At 40.6% G+C, this 14,173-nt stretch overlaps 1 protein-coding gene across 1 annotated transcript in view; it reads right to left on the bottom strand.

The window, feature by feature from the left end:
* Positions 1-14,173, bottom strand: part of Ryr3 (ryanodine receptor 3) — a 524,632-nt gene that overhangs the window by 239,098 nt on the left and 271,361 nt on the right. The window contains exons 17-18 of the mRNA XM_075961717.1: positions 5,778-5,911; positions 4,248-4,489 (exon numbers count right to left, since the gene is read on the bottom strand). Of these exons, the coding sequence (XP_075817832.1) occupies positions 4,248-4,489; positions 5,778-5,911 (376 nt within the window). The remainder of the gene's footprint in view (positions 1-4,247; positions 4,490-5,777; positions 5,912-14,173) is intronic.

The following is a 14,173-nucleotide window of genomic DNA, read 5'->3' on the forward strand; positions in this document are numbered from 1 at the left end:
ATAATTCTCTGTATGTTTCTTTGGGACTGAACGGCTGCAGGACTGGGTGGGACAGAAACTTTCATTTACAAAAATGCATGACCTGACTTTGTGGAGACCATTCTCTATGGAGAGATAACCTTGCTCAACCTAGGCACGATGGGGGGTTTGGTCCTGCCTCAACAAGGTGTTGATACAGTCTTAGTTGACTTCCCAGGGGAAGTCTGCTCTCTGAGGAGTAGATAGAGGTTGGGTGAAGGGAAGGGGAGAGCCAGAAGAGAGGAGGGAGAGAACCATGAATTGGTATGTAAAAAATAAATTAAAAAAAATATGAAAGAAACTCAGAAAAACCTGCTCTGTTTTGTCCCACTTTTGCTTTCTGATTTTCCATTAAAATGGGTGTTACCAATAAAGTGTTTCCTTTTACATTATTTACCATCCAGAAAATACCATTGATGAACAATTCCCAACACATCTGTGACTTGGGAACTAGAGAACAATGAAATGTGACTTTGCACAGTAACTTTAAAGGCACCCAGAACATTGATAGATAAACATGAAGTTCCCAGGAATCATCGTCTTCCTAAACCTCTTATAAACCACAGTGAAACTTGCAGTGTTGAGCTGTGGTTTTACTGTCTACTCTTCCCCTCTCCTTTAAGTCCTTTGTGAGTTCTCTGTGGCACTGAGAGATAAGGAACCACGCCTCTTAGTGGTTGATACACCCAGTGTCACTCTGCTGAAGAAAACTCCCTTCCCCAGCAACTATCAATTTCAAAATATAGCCCAGCTATGTTTGGTTCCCTGGGTTTAAGAGGGTCTTCTCCTTCCGCATTCTTGATAGCTGAGTTGACAGGCCTGTGTCACGCAGTCCAACTTTTACGTCTTATTCTAATTAAAGAAACAGTCTCTACAAAGTAAGCACTTTCGCAAGTGCCCCTCTCTTAATCAACAATTGTGGGCAAAGCTATTATTCTTCCCTTGACCCTTTCACTGATAAAATGTTAGCATTGCAACTCCAGCTGCTACATCGATTGTTCCTTAATAAATATGTTACAGATCAGTTCCAGTCAGTGGCTTAATTTATGCTCACAGATAACGATAAAGTTAATCAACCTGGAAATTTCAATCTTGAGAAAAGGAGAAGATTTGTCATGACTAGTTTCCAGTCTCTCCCCCTCCTCATCTTCCATCTTTCCCTAGAAGTGGAGTGTTACTTCTGTGCCATTTATTCATCAGGTAATTCCCTTTCCTCAGCTGCCCCAAATTCCCTGCAGTCCTGGTGGGAGTCATTAACAGACTCCTTATTTCTTCAGCTGAAGCACAAGGTGATATATTTACCTGGAATGCCTCTTACAAGATAGATGTGTCCTGTGTGGGGCTAGAGCAGTCAGGATACAGCCTGGACTTAAGGAAGCATTGGGTTTCAGAGAGGGAGAGGGAAAAGGATAAATGTCACGGACAGTCTTCTCTAAATTTCACCTGATGGTAGAGACTAAGGGATTGAGACCCTTGGACACAACTCTATAATTGAGACCCTTGATATACCTCTGTAGTATTATATCATGAAGCATGTGTAATGCTTGAACTTACAATAAGCCTTTGCAAAGCTGAGTTGTTCTCACTTCTCCAACAAAACGGAGCCCCCGCTAGAGATGATTAGTGTGGCCTGGATCACTTAGCTTGCTTGCCCGCATAGGACATAGAATAGGATCAATGAAGAGCTGAACAGGAACAGCTATGGAATAATGCAGTTATGATGTTTAGGTCCTTTTTTTTTTGGTTTTTTTCGAGACAGGGTTTCTCTGTGGCTTTGGAGCCTGTCCTGGAACTAGCTCTGTAGACCAGGCTGGCCTCAAACTCACAGGATGTTAAGGTCCTGAAACGCACAAAAGTGTGGCTCTTTTTGATATACAGTGGTTAGTTTCTTTGCCTCTGGATCCACTGACGTTTTCATTCCCAAGTGTCTACAAATAGCTACAAGAGTTTCCTAAGTGCCTAAGCGTACTGCTGCAGCATGGAAAAAGATGAAGTAAAGCTTTTCCTCTGAGAGTGACTCATTTGCCTTTGAAACCAGAGTCCGATATGCTTCATCCACTCTGTGACTCATGTTCTCGCAGTCTCTATGTAGAGTCCTCTGCAGGTATGTAAGGTCTGGTTTCCTCTGAGCACAAAGACTTGGGGTGATAAGATGGTGGCCATTTAGTGGTCAGCGTGGAAATGGCTCCCAAGTGCAGCTCTTTCCGTCACTCACAGACTTCATCCTGCCATGCCAGGAGTTGCTGATATGTGTGAGCATCCTTCCATTCCTACTCACAGTCATTCTCACTTCCCAGAAATAGTGTGTAGTATGTGGACACAACCCAAGCTAAAGGCTCCTACCATGCCCCCTCAGACTCAGTGATCCCACAGCAGATCTTGGAGAATGAGGAAGGGAAGAGACATCCTCTGTGGGGAACTAGGGAGGTGAACGGGGGAAAGACAAATTTCCTTCTGCTTAGTTCCCCCTCCTGACATTTTTCATCATGTTTGTCAGGTACACATTGTCGCTTGGAGCACGTAGAACCCGAGTAGACTTTTGCATTCTCCCCATCCCTCTCAATGGTCCAGGATACATAAAATGTACATATGAGTACATGTACAATAGCCCTAAAACTTTCAAACTGCATGCAAAACAGCAGAAATAATGAGAAACTTCATCTTAACAAATTAAAAAATAATAACTACTTCAAGAAACATGCCATCAGAATCTCAGGTGACAGTGATTATTGATATCAAGCAGTTATGGTATTATCTATATGGTAGTTCTCAACCTGTGGGTCGTGACCCCTTTGGGGAGGGGTCAAAGATTCTTTCACAGCGATTGTCTAAGACCACTGAAAACACAGATACTTACATTATGATTCATAAGAGTAGCAAAATTACAGTTATGAAGTAGCAATGAAAATAATTTTACGGTTGGGGGTCGCACAACATGAGGAACTGTCTTAAAGGGTCACAGCAGTAGGCAAGCTGAGAACCACTGGTTGAGGGGAAGGAGGAGAAGGTGCTGGGTATACAGTTCTCAGTTACACAAGAAACTTCAATACGTAGTTTCATCTTGTAGAGAAATGTTTCTTTCATGCTGAAATTAAGGAAGACTGCATCATGGCTTCTCTATAAGGAGCATGCTCACTGTGCTTCTGTGAGACATTTTAACAGGCACACGTTATCACCAACTGCAGGTTCTTAAGGAAATATAGACAATGCATGATTTGGACAACAAGCAGGAGAGGTGTGGTACTTGCTTAGGGTAAAAACCTTAGATGTTTTTCACCCAGACACAAACAAATCCATCCTTCATACTCATGAGCCATACACAGATATGGGAAAATCATTGGTATTTATCTCTTTAAAAAAAGTCTTGAATTCCTTTTGAGATTAATGCTGACCTACAGCTATTAACAGTCTTAACATGAAACAAGAAGTAGTGTTGAAATCATGGCCTTGATGATGTAATCAGATCAGGAGACTTCCCGGGGTGCCTTAGTGCATCAGTCTCTGTATCTGTAACGTGAGTTCAGTATTTGCTACCTTAAAGGTCATTCTGACATTAAAGCATGTAGCTCACCGCCCAGTAAATAAAGCTGAGTATTGCCTATGTGGCTATTCATAAAACCCAAACAACCCTATTTGTAATAAAGACAGACAGATATAGACACTAAGTGTGTTAGATACCTTTCTTATGGCTGTGATCAAATAGCTACAAGAAAGGAAGGAAGGACTTAACGTTTGTTCATAGTCATCTTAGCAGGGGAGAAATGATGGTGGGCGGATCAGTGCAAATAGGAATGAATGGCAGGTACTTGTTAATACATTAGTGGACCAGAAACTGGAGAGAGGACAGAAATTAGAGCTTGACTATAAACCTCAAGGTTTGACTCCAGTGACCTATTTCCTCCAGCTAGGTGCCACCTCCTCACAGTATCACAACTTTTCAAAAAAGTGTCAGCAGCTGGTGATCAGGTATTCAAACACATGAACCTGTGAGGAGCAGTTTACATTTAAATTGTAACAGTGACGTTAAGTTAAGTGGTCTGTATTGGATGACATAGTGAGAAACTCTTAGAATAAAGCTACAAATGAAGCTTATTTAACCTGTTGCTCTTCCTACCAAACAATCTCATGGGATTTAAGCATTTCTATCATTTCAACTCAACGTGTATTCTGTGAGATTCAGTTATTTGCAACAGTAGAATAGAGGGTGGAAGCCTTCACAAGGTACTCACCTGACCAAAGATGAAGTCCGTCAAAGCCATAGGAGTATAGGTCATCGCCGACACCATTGCCTCCCCATCCTTCTCCACCTCCAGGGTAGGGAGCATAGCCGGAGGAGGAGGCCCAGCCCACTCGCAGATGTGTGGGCTCTGCGGTTAGGAAAGGGTCCACCTGGTCGATAATCAACTCAAAGTACCACTTCTTGTACTGTGGCGAGCCTTCAGCCACTCCCAGGAAGATGTTTGGCCGGATACTGAAATGAAACATGGGATAGGCTGCTTCTGCAGAGAGCAAACAACTCAAAGAACAAATTGAACCAGACACAAGAGGAAGCACTGGCCCAATTAAACTTGGGCCAGTGCATTTTAATCATTTTATTTTGTTATTGTACAGCCTTTAGCAACTGGCCAAGCGGGTACTATGGAGACAGCAGTAACTTCTTATAAGATATAAATGTGGCTTTTGAAATATTCAGTCCAAGGCAACACATCTATGGAATGGAAACCATGGGCAACAGTGCTGTGAATGTTATAAGGGTTGTGTGAGCACCAACCTTTACGTCTGTCTGTAAGAAGGAGAAATAATTTACATGACTTCCATCTTCTGTACACGGGCTTTTTAAGTACAAACAATTTCAAACCAATAGTTCTTGTTCCCTAAGCATAATTAAGACGTAAAAGCAGGAAGAAGTCACTATTAGCTAACCTTGTTGAGGTGGGAAAAAGTGTGAGTCGGACAACTTGGAAGGGGGACTTGATCAGGGGAGGGGGAGGGAAATGGGAGGCGGTTGCGGGGAGGAGGCAGAAATCCTTAATAAATAAATAAATTTTTAAAAAAAAGAGTGTGGGACAGACAACTTAGCCTTCCCAATGTTTGGGTTATACTTGAAGAGAGACTTCCTGGACTTGGGTATGCTCCAGACAGACACATGTAACTCAGGCTGGTTAAAGATGCTTGGCAAGAAGGAAGATCTGAGTGGTGGCCAGGTCTCTGTGTTGCTCTGTGCTTTGGAAGGAAGTTTTTCCCTCACTACTGAGGGTCAGGATGTGGACCTAGTAGAAAATGCAAGAGGAACATAAAGCCTGCCTGGTTCAGTGAGCTCACATGAGTTGCATGTGGCCACATGTAGAAACCAGGAGGGTTGGAGGTTTGGTTGGGTCTTTCTTGACCCTCACAGACATCAGTCAGGTAAATGCTCATGTGTCCTTGAAAGTAAGTATAGTAATAAGGTGGGACATACATTATACTAAAATGTTTTAGAAAAATGGTATATAAGAACATGAATGTATCATAAAGGAATACTAAAGGTTCATTCTTTTTTTTTTTAAGTAAAACCTCAATCATTAGAATGTACTTACCTTCCATTCTCAGATACTTTAAGGGTAATTTTATAAAACTCCATTAAAGGAGCTGGAGGACAAGGACCTAGTCATACCAAGTGTACCTGTGCATGGTCTGATCATACTTGCTTGAGATACCACAACGTCCTGTTTCCTACCTAGAGACACACTTGGCATCTGGAATGGCAATAGTGACCCTACCTGGTGACATCATTAATTAGCCGTGTCTGCAGGAGCAGGTTCCTCCGGGGTAGTAGGTTGTCACAGATCAGATTCTGGTTGGCTCTTACTGCGACCCCATTGCAGAGACAGAGGGAACATAGGACATCAAGAACCTGCCAGAAGACACTGCTGTTGGTTGTTTTTCTCTTTTGGGGGGCCCACCATCCAGCTCCCAAATAAATCACACATGTAGGCTTATTATTATTTATAATCCCAGCCTTAGCTTGTCTTGTCTTTTTTTTTTGCCAGCTTTTCTTAACTTTAAATTACTTTTTGCCTCTGGGCTTTTACCTTTCTCTAGTTCTGTATACCTTTCATTATTTCTTACTCCATGGCTTGCTGTGTAGCTGGGTGCCTGGCACTGATGCCCTCCTCCCCTTGTTCTACCTTATTCCTCTTCCTCTCCCAGATTTCTCCTTCTATTTCACTCTGCCTGCCAGCCCTGCCTATCCTTTCTCCTGCCTTGCTACTAGTTGTCTGGCTCTATTAGACCATCAGGTGTTTTAGACAGGCAAAGAATTACAGCTTCCCAGAGTTAAACCAACTCAGCACAAACAAAAGTAAACACACCTTAAAATAATATTCCACAATATTACACACCCACCCTACACCTCAGCTCCAAGAGGAAGGGTACATTACACAGAACTCGATCGCCATCACACACAAAAGTAGCAGGAGGCCTGGAGGGTAGGGGCGAGCAAAGGGCCTATGGAGAACTAGCCTAGATCTGTGAGAGTCTTACTCAGCAGGCGTGACTGACGCTCCAGAGACAGCTGCTGCTGGGAAAATGAGGTCTGGCATCCTTCCAGACCCATGGCCTTGGTCTTACGCTCCATCTCTCCAGACTGTGCATCCCACCTGTGGTCAAATTCTATTATGGTGAGAACCAAAACTAAGGAGACAAGCTGTCCAGCCAGGGTCAGGACTAGGATGTGGTAAGATTCTCAAGGCACCAAATCCAGTCACTACTCATTAGCCCAGTCATTAAATCAAATGCTGTTCACAAGCCTTGCAGCCCGGCCTCTCCCTCTTACCCAGACCACATACACTGAGGATTAGTGAGGTGCTCAGACAGCTGGGAATGACAGACATTCAGAGCCCATTTGTTTAGGGTCTGGAATGCAGCCGGCTTGCAACCCTCAGGCAGCAGTGCAACTGGTTTTCGGGTATCTTGCTGTGATATCATCAGAGTGCCTTAAGATGCTCATAAATTCCTAAAAGCCAGTGTTCAGAGTGTTCACCAACTCTCTTCCTCCCACCTGGAAGGACAGCAAATCTGCAAGAGCCTAGGTGATTCATAAATCTGAGAAACTTGTCGCCAAGCCACGGTGGCTGTTTCCAGTTGCCTGGTAAGTGGAAATGGTCCTCTGCCTCCGCTCCTCCTCCGGGCTCTCATCTCATTTTCTCTATCTCATTGTGCCCCATTCCCTTGTACTCAGATTTTGTGTTTGTGCCACAACAGAGTAAACAGTGCTGGGGCAAGCACTGTTCCTCTCTTCTGCACAGGGAGGATGGCCAATAGCAGTCAATAAGTAGCAGCCACACTGACAGGGAGGTGGGCAAACACACTTCAGTCATTTAAAGTGGCCACCGAAGACTCAGCACTTGGTGAGGTCGGATACCTTAAGGTTGTTGACGGCATTTGTGTCCATAATTCTCCCAAACCAATTTTCCACCTGACTCCCTGAATGTCAACTTCGTTCCAGACAAATACGGAACACATTTATGGGACAAACAGAAAAAGAAGCCCTGAGGCAGCTTTACAGGGCACTCTTGCCATTACCGCTCCATGACAGATATCGGCTGTGGAAACTCGAAATCCAGAGGGTGATTTCTCATTCGGTGCAAAGAGCCATGAATGGCTGGAAAATGAAATACTTTCCATCTGGCCTATCATACAGTTTCATCTGTTTTGCTTTGGAGGGATGGCGGCGGGAACCTAGCTGTCACAGCCAGAGCCAAAGCTGAGCTTAATTCATATATAATAGCCAGAGCAAAGGAAATAGAGACAAGAAGCACACAGTCCGACAGAGCAATGCTCACCTATGAACAGCTGACACCATAAAGATGACATTTCTTCATGTATAATGGGGGAATAGGGACACACTTCTTTCTGAAAGTATTTAAAGGGGCTCTTTTCAATGAGAAGCAGGTGTAGATGGCCTGCACCACACGAGGTCACAGACATCTTGCCTAGACCATCTGTGCTTGCTAATTTCACTGCAGCCCCTGGGAAAGCTTGCCTGGTGAAGTAGGTTCTGCGGAGTGCTCCCCAAACTTCCCTTCTCTTCCTGAGCTGACCAAGAGGTCTACCTTACAGGTGTGTGGGGTCCCATAACTGAGTTCTGCTCAAGAGCAATCGGGTGGAGGTTAGGCTTCTGTAATCAATGGCCCACACTGGACTATCATGATTTCCATCACTGATACCGCGTGTCTTCCAATGGACATCCTTTGCTCTTTGTCTCCTTCAGTCCATATGGGAAACATACACTTATATGAGGATCCTACTTGAAAGAAAAGAACTCCCTATTGGATGTGAACAAAAACATTATTTGGATGTTTTATTGTCATTAGTTGTTATGTATAAAAGCAGACTTATTTTAAAATGTAAAATATACCTAATTTGTGATCTTTACATCAAGTTATACATTTAAAAGAGGGTGTTCCCAGCACCCTGGGCTCAGACCTATTCTCCCTGTGGCTGAGAACCAAGTGGCTGGCAGGCAATCACTGCTGCTGTGGCTGCCATAAAACAACCGATTTTAGGAGCTCTGGAGCAATGGTGTGGGAGTTAATGATTTGTTTGCTTACACTGTATCCTCCACCAACTCAGGCTAAACTTTTGATGCTGATTCATTCTTTCCACAGACCAATTAAATTACTATTTTACCATATATTTTTCTCACAAGTGACTCAAAATTATTGTGAAACAAAAACGATAATAAAAATATTTATCTGTGACCAGTTTGAGTAGATCTGTGGCAAGTCAGGGAAGCAAGATGAACACATTATCATTATTAATTATTATTAAATAATCATCATTTTATTAATAAAAGCCAACTCTGTGGGAAAATATTAGACAAGTGCTATATCTTTTTTTATCAATTTTTCTTTTTGCCAAGCAAATCAGTGCTAGTGACAATGTTGCTTTTCACTGATTATCCTGTCATCCTGTAAGACAAGCCATGTTCACATGTCTAGTCTTCCATCAGTTCAAGGTGAGACAGGAGTAGACTTGGGTCCTATTCACTCACTATTGTTGTCTATTCAACGTTTGACAAGCATGTATGGATGCCCGCATCATTAAGTACATGAGCTTGACCCTCTACTGACCACAATGACAGTCTTGATCATGAGGTAACTTAGAATGGGTAAGAGAAATATTCTGTGAAAATAATCACAGTGAAATGCAAATTAGAACAGTTGTTATAACACAAAAACATTCTCTAAGAGCAGAAGTGAGGAGATCAGTTACAACTGGGATTTTGAAGTTTCATGAGAAGAGTGGAATTGAAATTAACTTTTGAAGAGTGGACAAAAGTTGCTTTTTAATTGACAAGAGAAGGCCGTAGATAGGTCCTGGAGAAGTTGAAAGAGAGAAGCCGTGGATCGACCCACAAGAATAAAGTCACTGGAAGGTCAAAGCAGAGAGCAGATTAAAAAACTGAATGGAGTGGATCCCACAACCCACTTCTCTCCTTTTGGTAAAGATTACATTCTTTCCTATAACTTGTGATAGCAAATAAAGTAAAGCTTCAGATGAGAAGCAATGCTTTCTATATAGTGAACAAGCTAACAACTTAAATAGGATAAAGAGGAAGTGGCTGCACTTACATACAGTCTTGATTCTAAGCAAATGTGGGGAGATGCTATGAGATAACAATGGATTCTCAACCTCCACTGTATACATGAACTCTATAAAGCCCACTTTCACGAACAATGGAAGCCCTTAAGCTTTAGTGTTAGCATATAATGGCCTTTAATTGTAGAGGTTCCACTTTGAAGATTTTTTTATTTACATAATTCTAAAAATAAAATTAATATATTCTCAAGATATTTGAGCCATAAGGACAATATTCATCACGTTCAGATTGAGACACTGGTAAGAACTGTAAATGTTTGCTTCTAGCATGTCATTGATTAGCTGAGAGGTTACTGGAATATTGGTTAATAGCAGGAGTCCATGCTCTGCCTCTGCCAAGTGGAAATAATAATAACCACTTCATGGGGGCATGGTGAAGAGTAAGGAGGATGTTTGTGAACACAGAAAGTGGTACATGGCATTCCAAGTACTTGGCAAAAGAAACAGTGTTTGGAGCACTGAGTGACCTACAGGAACACAGAGGGACTGGGACTGTGGCCCTGACAGCACCATGAGGAGCAACCATCTGAGCCTTGGATTCATGGCACCTGGAAGATTGATCACCAGAGAAACAGACAGCCTCAACTACACCAACCAGAGGTAAGGATGGGTAGACAAGGTAAGGACACACACAAAACCACAAAGAGCAACACGGCACCAATAAAAACTAGTGGCCCCAAAAGCAGGACTTGAACAACCAAATATAGATTAAGCAGAAAAAAATGACCTAAAAAATAACTTTAGGAGAATGTTTGGGGCCCTTAAAGAGAAAATGAAAAATTAGAAGGAAAACTCCAACTCAACGCAGTTGGCTACATCAACAAAAACACAGGCAATAGATGATCTCACAGCAGCAAATCCCAAAGAAGAGAAAAACACACAAAATAACATCAACAACAATGGAAACTAAAATAGCAGGAGACAGCAATCACTGATCATTAATTTCCCTTAATATAAATAGACTCAACTCACCTATAAAAAGACACAAGCTAACAGATTAGATACGAAAACAGAATCTAATCTGTTGCATACAAGAAACACACCTCAACCTCAAAGACAGACATTGCCTCAGAGTAAAGGGTTGGAGAAAAATTTTTCAATCAAATGGACCTAAGAAACAAGGTAGTACAGCTATCGTAATATCTAACAAAATAGACTTCAGACTAAAATCAATCAAAAGAAACAAAGAAGGGCATTTCATATTAGTCACAGGAAAAATCCATCAAGAGGAAATATCAATACTGAATGTCTATGCCCCAAATAAAAGGGCACCCTCATATGTAAAAGAAACACTACTAAGCCTTAAAGCACATATTAAATGTCATATGCTAATATTTGAAGACTTCAACATCCCATTCTCACCACTGGACAGGTCGGTCAGAAAATTAACAGAGAAATAAGGGAACTAACAGATGTTATGACTCAAATGGACTTAACAGACATCTATAGAATATTCCATCCAAACATAAAAGAATATACCTTCTTCTCAGCACCTCATAGAACTTTCTCAAAAATTGACCACATACAAGGTAACAAAACAAACTACAACAGACATAAAAAATTGAAATAAGCCCACATATCTTATTGGATCACCATGGCTTAAAACTAGAATTCAACAGCAACACTAATTCCAGAAAGCCCACAAACACATGGAAATTAAACAATGCTCACCCGAATCATCAATGGGACAAGGAAGAAGTAAAGAAAGAAATTAAAGACTTCCTAAAATTCAATGAAAATGACCACACAACATACCCAAATCTATGGGACACAAGGAAGCAGTGTTAAGAAGAAAGTTCACAGCACTAAATGCCTACATAAAGATGTCAGAAAAATCTCACACTAATGAATTAACAGAGCATTTGAAAACTCTAGAACAAAAAGAAGCAAACTCACTCAAAAGAACTAGATGGCAGGAAAAAATCAAATTGAGAGCTGAAATAAACAAAATAGAAACAAAGAAAACAATATAAAAAATCACGGAGACAAAGAGTTGGTTCTTCAAGAAAAATCAACAAAATAGAGAAACCTTTATCCAAAATAACCAAAAGGCAGAGAGAGAATATTTAAATTAACAAAATCAAAAATGAAAAGGGGGACATAACAACAGACACAGAGAAAATTCAGAGAATCATCAGGTCATATTTCAAAACCTTTATTCCACAAAATTGGAAAACTTAAAGGAAATTGCCAACTTTCTGGATAAATATCACTTATCAAAATTAAATAAATACCAGATAAGCAAATTAAACAGACCTATAACTGCTGAAAAAAATAGAAACAGTCATCAAAAGTCTCCCAACCACCCCCCCCCCCAAAAAAATAATCCAGGACCAGACGGTTTCAGCTCAGAATTCTACAAGATTTTCAGAGCTAATACCAATACTCCTCAAACTGTTCCAAACAATAGAAACAGAAGGAACATTGCCAAACTCTTTTTTATGAGACTACAATTACCCTGATACCCAAATCACATAAAGACATCACTAAAAAAAAGAATTACAGACAATCTCACTCATGAACATTGATGCAAAAATACACAATAAAATACTGGCAAATTGAATTCAAGAACACATCAGAAAAATCATCCACCATGATCAAGATGGTTTCATCCCAGACATGTAGGGATAGTTCAACATATGAAAATATGTCAATGAATCCACCATATAAGCAAATTGAAAAATTATCTCATTAGATGCTGAAAAAGCCTTCAACAAAATACAATATCCCTTTATGATAAAGGTCTTGGAGAGGTCAGGAATACAAGGGACATACCTAAACATAATAAAGGCAATATACAGCAAGCCAACATCCAACATCAAACTAAATGGAGAGAAATTCACAAAACCCCTATCGAAATCAGAAATAAGACAAGGTTCTCCACTCTTTCCATATCTATTCAAGTTCTTGAAGTCCTAGCAAGAACAATTAGACAACAAAAGGAGATCAATGGGATACAAATCAGAAAAGAAGGCAAACTCTCACTATTTGCTGATGGTATAATAGTTTACATAAGAGAACCCCAAAATCATAAACACTTTCTGTAATTTAGCAGAATACAATCTCAATTGTGACACAAGGACATGTGCTCAACTATGTTCAAAGCAGCATTGTTTGTCATAGCCAGAACCTAGAAACAACCTAAATGCTCCTTGACTAAAGAATGGATGATGAATATGTGGTACATTTACAAAATGGAGTACTACACAGCAGAAAAAAATAACGACGTCTTAAAATTTGCAGGCAAATGGATGAAACTAGAAAACATCATTGGAGTGAGGTAACCCAGACCCAGAAAGACAATTATTATATGTACTCACTTCTAAGTAGTTTATAAGCATAAAGCAAAGAAAATCAGCCTATAATTCACAATCCCAGAGAACCTAAACAACAATGAAGATCCGAAGAGAGACATATATGGATCTAATCTACATGGGAAGTAGAAAAAAATAAGATCTCCTGAATAATTTGGAAGCATAAGGACCATGGGAAAGGGTTGAAGGGGAGGTGAGAGGCAAGAAGGGGAGCAGAGAAAATGTAGAGCTCAATAAAAATAATGAAAAATCAGTAGCCCTTTTTTACACATATGATAAATGGGCTGAGAAAGAAATCAGAGAAACATCACCCTTCACGATAGGCACAAATAGCATAAAATATTTCAGAGTAACTCTAACCAAACAAGTGGAAGACCTGTATGACAAGAACTTTAAATTTTTGAAGAAAGAAATTGAAGACACCAGAAAATGGAAAGATCTTTTCATGCTCTTAGGTAGTAAAAATGGCAATCTTACCAAAAGCGATCTACAGATTCAATACAATACCCATCAAAAATTCCAGAAAAATTCTTCCAGACCTCAAAAGAACAGTTCTAAAGTATATATGGAAAATAATAATAAAAAACCCTAGGATAGCCAAAACCATCCTGTACAATAAAAGAACTTCTGAAGGCATCACAATCCCTGACTTAAAACTCTACTATAGAGCCACAGTATTGAAAACAGCCTGGTATTAGAATAAAAACAGACAGAAAGGCCCATGGAACTGAACTAAAGACCCAGACATTAATCCACACACCTACAAACATCTGATTTTTAACAAAGAACCAAAAAATATAAAGTAAAAAGAAAGAAAGCATATTCAACAAGTGGTGCTGGCATAATTGGAAATCAATAGGTAGAAGAATAAAAATAGATCCATATCTATCACCATGCACTAAACTCAAATCCAAATGGACTAAAAACCTCAACATAATGCCAGCTACACTAAACCTCATAGAAGAGAAAGTAGAAAATACATTTGAATGCATTGGCCCAGTAGATCACTTCCTAAATATAACCCCAGTAGTACAGACACTGAGAGAAACAATTAATAAATGGGACCTCCTGAAACTGAAAAACCTCTGTAAGAGCTGGGTGGTGGTGGCACACGTCTTTAATCCCAGCACTCGGGAGGCAGAGGCAGGCGGATCTCTGTGAGTTCAAGGCCAGCCTGGTCTACAAGAGCTAGTTGCAGG

Source organism: Microtus pennsylvanicus, chromosome 2 (genome assembly GCF_037038515.1).
Source record: "Microtus pennsylvanicus isolate mMicPen1 chromosome 2, mMicPen1.hap1, whole genome shotgun sequence".
In the NCBI taxonomy this organism is placed as follows: domain Eukaryota; kingdom Metazoa; phylum Chordata; class Mammalia; order Rodentia; family Cricetidae; genus Microtus; species Microtus pennsylvanicus.